The sequence below is a fragment of the Populus nigra genome, chromosome 4 (assembly GCF_951802175.1).
Source record: "Populus nigra chromosome 4, ddPopNigr1.1, whole genome shotgun sequence".
NCBI lineage: Eukaryota > Viridiplantae > Streptophyta > Magnoliopsida > Malpighiales > Salicaceae > Populus > Populus nigra.
In genome coordinates, this window is record NC_084855.1 from 20,343,102 (window position 1) to 20,350,519 (window position 7,418).

A 7,418-nucleotide genomic window follows, 5' to 3' on the forward strand; every position below is an offset into this window, starting at 1 on the left:
GTTTTAAATTCGATGAATATTGTTTTTTATTTGATTATTTTAAATTGATTATATATATATATATATATATATATATATATATATATATATATATATATATAGCTGTTATATTGGATTTGAATAAGATTTCATGTCAATTCATATTGAAAGCTGGGTTTTGGCTAACAGGTGATGCATCATGTGCTTGTCGAAACATGCAGGGTAATCCATATATTGACATGTATTGTACATGCACCAGCTATTTTTTATTTTTTTATTTTTTATATTTAGCTAAAGATCAAATTATCTCCAAGTAACCTGATAAAAACGAAAATAACTACTGTGAAAATGTGTGTGTATATATAAAAGCCCCTTGAAATCATTTTTATTTTTTTAAGATTCTAATGATATTTTAGTCGTTTTATTTTTTAATTTTTAATTTTTTATATTTAGTCAAATTTTAAATTCTCTTAGCTTACCTAATAATTACAAAAAATCACTATAAAAAGATGAAAAAACTCACCAAGGACAGTTTTTTTTTTTTTAAGAGTATTTAGTCGTTTTATTATGTTTTAAAAAAAATCTCAAGGTCAATCATTTAATAACTAATAAATGATGTAAATAGTATCAACATCAAGATATTTGATTTTTTTATGGTTAAGCGATACCATTGTACTGTTTTAATAAATAGTGCAAATAAATGTGTATGGTACTTTACAATTAGCTTTCGCTAATGGGCTTCCACTTCGGGTTCTGATCTCAAAAACCACCCACAGCAGCATCAGACTCCCAAGAGCACCGGTGATTGGCCTCTCAACAGAGAGCAATTAGATTCAAACCATCACACATGAAGATTCAGCACAAAATTTTGGTCAAAGCAGCTTCCAAATATGCACGGTGTTCGTTTTGTGCACTACTAATAGATTTAAGCTGAAGAAAGACGTTCATGTTGCTGTCACTGTGCCAAAGCAGAACTCAAAAGGCTTTTTTCCAGGACCTGAGAAGAAGGTTCAAACTTAGCTTCCAGTATTAAAAACTTAAGTTGATGGAAAATGGAGTCTTTCACATAATTCACATGAAGAGACTAGAAAGAACAACTGACTGACTGGAACTCCTAAGGTTAAATGATTTTCTACAGCAGTAGCTTCATTTTTAAAACCAGATGACCTGGCGCAAAACCACAGCAAACCATCTTCCAAACTCCAGAAACAGAGCAAAAATTTTCTAAGATGATAATGCTATAAATGGGTCATTACACATCAGTTCGGCATATTCAAAAGAAAGAGAAAAAGTCTAAAATACCAAAAGATCCTACAAGTACACCCCTTATGTGATTGATAATATACTCTGAAAGCCTGGAAATACACTAGGAATCTTTCGCAGATTCATCTGCTGGTATATCATCTTCATCATGGTAGATATTCTCTGCCATCTGCCATATTTGAAGAATGTTATCTTCAGCTACACTAGCAATAACCCAATCATCACATGGGTTCCACGAAAAATCTGATATTTTACTCGTGTGACCACCATGAATGAAAAGCAATTCTGGTGGGCCATCTTCAGCATCCTCAGGTGTCTGCTCAATATCAATCCTGCAAAGGAAGCCTCACGTCAAATAAAGTTAATGTAGCTCAAAACAATCCTCACTTAGTCTTGTCTTATAAAAAAATGCTCAAAGCAATCCTCAAATCTGGCAATCAGTAAACTTAAGAAACATCAATTAACAGGTCACTAGGTTTCTTCATGGACAAACCTGCTAAGATCCCAGATCATGAGCCTTCTTCCAAGGCAACAAGAAGCTAAGATAGTCTCATTCTTGGGATTCCATCCGACTTGGAAAACCTCCTCCCTGTATTCCATCACAGAAAAAATAAAGTACATAAGATATTAAATAGCAAGTGTTTGGGTGAACAAGATGTAAATGCATCCATGCTGCATGTGAGGGTACTAGTACACATTACACACACTACACACTGATAAATGCCCAGTAGAGAATTGAAGAATGCCCCAGATGGGGAGGATGCTTACTTGTGACAGTTAAAGGTGTGAAGTGCAGTATTGATCTTCCGTATGTCAAATAACTTGACAGTCTTATCAGTAGATCCCGTGGCAACAATCCATTCATTAAAAGGATTAAAAGCCAAGCAGTTAACCTAAACATCACGGAGTGAAACTTATCAATTAAACTAAAAAGAAATATAAACTCCGTGCCATGTCACCACTGGAGCAAAGCATGGTTTTTATAGTAAAACACAAGTACTCGTCAGCTTTCTAAGCAACAAAAACATGCGTGCGTAGGAGAAATCTTTGTGGGAAACATGAGGTCACCTACAACATGTCATATGAAACCTTCTGATGATTGTAAGACATAAGTCTCAAGTTTTTTTAGCAATCAATAGCACGATTAGACACATCACTTCACATGGAACATGTCAAGTCAACTGGCTTCAGATGGTAGATGGATAAGGAAAAAAGCCAAGTCTCAGCCACTGAACAATGAGTATATTAGTTCTCTGAGGAATCACAAAGCAGTTATCGAATACCTCACTCTGGTGAGCAACAACAGAATGGACAGGCTTGGTCACAGACGGAGTTCGGAGATCCCATATAAGCAGGTATTGATCATCCCCAACAGAACCAAACAAGTGTTCATGTCTCAAATGCCATGCTACATCTTCTACAACACCTTCATGAACCTATTAGACCGCAGTAAGCTTTTTAATCATAATAGATATTTGCATATATATATAAGAACTTAAGCTTTATTTGTCAATAATTTTTGAATTGCACAAATGGAAACATTACACAGTGAACAAATGGGCATGTATACCAACCTTAAAGATTTGCGTAGCATCAAGGGACTTGTTCTTGGGAGTGGCATTAATGTCCCACAGGCAAATCTGGGCATCATCAGAACCACTAAGCAAATAACCTTCTTTAAACTTACTCCAAGACAAACCATAGCCTTCAGTGTTGTGACCCCTCAATCTCAAATCAGGGGTGCATGCACCATCAAGAGGAGGCTTAGATGGGTGCTTGCTATAGTCAAAGACATAAACCTCAGCACTAACAGTCTTGGTAGCTATCATAAATGGGTTTTGTGGCATATACCGTGCCCTATTCACCTCCCCATCATGATTTATTTGCTGAATTATTTGCACCTTCAAAATTAAAAATTAAACACACCAACCAGTAACTAAATTAATTAATTAATTCTGAGAAAAAAATAAGAAAAAAATAAAATAAATAAAATTGAAAACCAAAAGGAGAGAACCTTGCCATTGGCGGCGCCAAAGCCACCAAAATCGGAGCGGTCGTCGTCGTAGTGGCGGGCGTCGTTCTCGGCATCATCGAGAGGAAGCTGGACCTGGGCGAGCATAAGATAGTTAGGCTCGTTTTCGGAGGTGTGGGTACCAAGAATCATCTTTTGGACGGAGTAGTCCTTGCCAGGGGGCTCATCACGGTCTGGAAGCCATTCGACGGTGAGAGAAGGCCATTCGAGGGCATGAGTGATGACAAGATCGTAGAGGAAAGGAGTGTTCTTTTTCCATATCTTGTACTCTTCGTTTATCAATCGTTCCTCTATCTCTCCCCTCATTTCCTCTTCGTCTTTTCCCATCACCCCCTTCGATTCGGATTTGATTCACTCCTCTTTCTAGGGTTTCTTTCGTTTTGATTTAGGGATTTCTTTCTTTCTTTCTTTTCTAAGGGGGAGGGTGGTAACTTAATTCATTCCCGCCAAAAGATTATCTATATAGCAAAAGAAAAACAAACCCTAGCACCAAGCCCGGGAGGTTTGTACAAGTATACGAGTGAGCGGTGAGTGAATGACTAACAGAATTGATTGATTACTTCGAAATTGTTGGGTGTACGTACTGCTGTACTATTTCTTTTTTATACATTAAAAAAAAAAAACAACTAAATCAGCTGATTCTTTCACTTTCACCGTTCACATGTGGTTTGTTACTGTGTTATCTACTGTGAGGTTTAAAATAATTTATTTTATAAAAAATATTTTTAATTGAGATTAATTGGGTATTTATATATGTTTGATTAAAATTATAATTAAAATTGAAATTGAAAAAAAATAGTTTAATGTGTTTGGTTAAGAATGTTTTTCAAGTTGAGGTTATAAAATAATTTTAAAAAATATATATTAATATTGATGATTTTTAATTTAAATATTATAGATTTAACTATTGCTATTACATCATGAAATGAATAATACTTAATATAAAATATTTTTATTGTTCCATTAAACTATCTACAATTTCATCACGTATGAAATACATCCGACAAGGACTACAGTTTTATTGGATTTGTAAGCGCGCAACAACATCAGGTAAAATATCAATAGGAATAAAATTGAAATTGCGATCAAATTCTACAACTGTTACGTCATCAAGCGATTTCCTTCTAATTTATGTAGTGTCATTGAATAATGTGAAATACTTGTTTTTCGAATAAAACACAATTAAAAATAAAAAATAAATTTTTTTTATTTTACTAAGTTGGACCCGGTCCGGCTGGAACAATGAAGGCAATCCCCACTGTTCATGTGAATAGTGGAGACATTCTCCACTGTTCAATTGAACAGTGGAGTCACTCTCCACGCAGAAGAGAAGGAGAAGCAGATAAAAATTACTTTTCATAAATTGAGGTTCAACCTCAGTTTTTTAGTGGGACCCATGTGAAAAAAAAACGTGTGGTTTGTATTAACCAAACACTTTAATTCAGTGTTTGCTTTCTGTCACTACTGTAGTCGCAGTGCCTAATGGGCACGTAGACACCGTAGTCGCAACGCATCAAAATTTAATTATTTTTTTGCTAAAAATTATTTTTTTTATATGTTTTGGATCGTTTTGATGCGCTGATATTCAAGTTGGAATGACCGAAGGTCAACACTGGCAGATTGCGAGATTTGACTTTGAAGGCTGCGATTTCCATGCTCTTCCTTATTTTATTTTCTTGCCTTAGATGTCCAGAAAGGTATGGATGTTACCTTTTTAATTCCACTGGAATCACTTCATTTCAACCTCTAGAGCTCACGCTCTGCACAAAACATCGACTGAAGGTCAAATCTACCAATTATCTCCAATTTACTCCTTTTTGCATCTTTCATCCAAAAGTGCCTTCAAAACATAAAACAAAGAATATCAAGGCATTTTATATATAAAACATAGGCAAAACACTAGTTAAATGTGGGTGAAACTATTGAATAATATGGTTGGATCAAATACCCCCACACTTACCTCTTGCTCGTCCTCGAGAAAGGATAGGTAAAACCAAATTGAAGTGAAATTAAATGAAATCACTATGACTAATCTTCTAATCTCCCATCAATATCCAAGAATATATGCATTATAAACAAGAACACAATTAAGAAGGATAAAGAGTATAATTTTCATGAATTTATTTACATGCAAACTTCAAAACTTAATTAATCGTCAGGATTTAAATGAAATCTATGCCATGCCAAAGTGATAGGTCCTCTCATTGATATACACTCTAACACTCACGTGTTTAAGGCTTATGTGTTTAAATCTCTCAAATTCAATCAATGAATATGTTCTACCATAAACTTGCTCTTCAATCTCATCTCCATTACTAACATATTACAAACAATGCATGAATCAAAAGGTCTTATTTTCTGGTTGTAATGGGGCTAAGGTTAAGGTGAGGTAAAAGAGAGTAAAAGAAAAGGTTCAAACCAAAGAAAGTAGAGCATTCTGAAAAATGATATTTCAAACAAGATATTCCATCAAAGCACATAAATTTTCCATCTTTAATCACCAATGCTTAACTTCTTTTGATTTCAAGCTTTTTCAATATAAAATCTTAAGAACATAAAGGAACACTTTTTTCTTTTTCTTTTTCTTTTTCTTTTTTTTCTTTCCTTTTTCTTTCCTTTTTTTTTTACCTTTGGCAACTTTGCCCATCTTTTCATCAAGCATCACTTCTTCTTTCTTTTCACATAATTTCCAACCATAATTCCATGAGATATCATCAGTATATGCTCTACTAATCCTTGGCCAGGGGAAAAGGAAAACATATAGAAAGTTAAGGCTTATACATGGATAAAGCAAAGAAAAGATAAACAAACTCAAAAGGGGCTCACTAAGGATAATATGCTTTAGGTTGGCTTTTAGGCTCAAGTGGTTAAAATTCCTAATGCCTTTATCATCTTCATGTATGTATGTAATATGAATGTAATCTCAACAAGATATGAAGCAAGTTCTAAAGATACATATCATTGAAAGAAGGCACAATCAAAGAATATAATGTTGAAGGCTCAAAAGCTTGCATTGGTATAACACTATAAAGTCAACATGGCATATTCTCAAAGTCAATCCCTAAACCAATTAAACCTTAAAACTTGCATGCACACTCCTTCATTCGATTTATATCTTCATCTATCTCAACTAATTCTCATACATAATACTCATATTCTCAAAAACCAATGGGAGTTCAAAAGATCAAACATACTTTTTTTTTTTATTTTGAAAAATAACAAAGAAAACCAAAATTAGAAAACCAACATTCTCCCAATACCCCCACACTTAAAACATAACATTGTCCTCAATGTTGAAATAAAAGAAAAGGAATATTGGAGAATGACAAAAATAAAGTAAAATGCGAAAAATAAAAGACAAGGGAAAAAGAAAGCAAATCTGTTTTTTTTTGTGTGCTGGGTTGCCTCCCAGTAAGCGCTTTTATTTTATGTCATTGGCTCGACATGTTGCATGCTTATTCTTCATAGATTGGTTCAGCTAACTCCGCAGAAGCGATGAGTTCTGTCGTCCAACCTTCATAGAAAGGTTTCAAGCGATGCCCATTGACCTTGAGTACTTTGTTGGTTTCTAAACTTGTAATTTCAACTGCACCATAAGAAAAAACATTAGAAACAACAAATGGTCCAATCCAACGAGAGCGTAACTTTCCAGGAAAAAGTTTCAAACGCGAATGATAAAGAAGGACTTTGTCTCCAACATTAAACTCTTTTCTTGTAATCATTCGATCATGGAGACTCTTAGTCTTTTCTTTATAAATCCTTGCATTCTCGTAAGCATCATTTCGAATCTCTTCCAACTCTTGCAATTGCAACTTTCTTGCAATCCCAGCAGCATCATAATCCATGTTACATTTTTTAATGGCCCAAAAGGCTTTGTGTTCAAGCTCCACCGGTAGATGACATGCTTTTCCATAAATCATCCTATAAGGTGACATTCCTATAGGTGATTTGTAAGCAGTTCGATAAGCCCAAAGTGCATCACCAAGTCGTAGACTCCAATCTCGCCCGTTAGGTTGCACTGTCTTCTCTAAAATGGACTTGATTTCTCGATTTGAAATTTCAGCTTGGTCATTCGTTTGAGGATGGTATGCTGTGGAAGTTCGATGAGTCACATGATATTTGCGTAACAATGCTTCCATTGAAC

At 34.7% G+C, this 7,418-nt stretch overlaps 1 protein-coding gene across 1 annotated transcript; it reads right to left on the bottom strand.

Annotated features, from left to right (window-relative positions):
• Nucleotides 1-1,190: 1,190 nt before the first annotated feature.
• LOC133690534 (WD-40 repeat-containing protein MSI1-like) lies at nucleotides 1,191-3,841 on the bottom strand. Its single transcript, XM_062110761.1, has 6 exons — nucleotides 3,257-3,841; nucleotides 2,817-3,143; nucleotides 2,526-2,678; nucleotides 2,011-2,135; nucleotides 1,736-1,831; nucleotides 1,191-1,574 (listed from the first exon to the last, which is right to left on the bottom strand). Exons 1-6 carry the CDS (start codon nucleotides 3,599-3,601, stop codon nucleotides 1,346-1,348), a joined length of 1,275 nt encoding a protein of 424 aa, XP_061966745.1. The 5' UTR covers nucleotides 3,602-3,841; the 3' UTR covers nucleotides 1,191-1,345.
• Nucleotides 3,842-7,418: the final 3,577 nt, after the last annotated feature.

What these genes read in the sequence shown, in the direction of transcription:
- LOC133690534 (XM_062110761.1), bottom strand. Translation starts at nt 3,601, where the DNA reads ATGGGAAAAGACGAAGAGGAAATGAGGGGAGAGATAGAGGAACGATTG. An exon ending in TTGGCGCCGCCAATGGCAAG is followed by an intron (nt 3,144 to 3,256) that starts GTTCTCTCCTTT and finishes TTAATTTTGAAG; the next exon opens with GTGCAAATAATTCAGCAAAT. An exon ending in ATGCTACGCAAATCTTTAAG is followed by an intron (nt 2,679 to 2,816) that starts GTTGGTATACAT and finishes GCGGTCTAATAG; the next exon opens with GTTCATGAAGGTGTTGTAGA.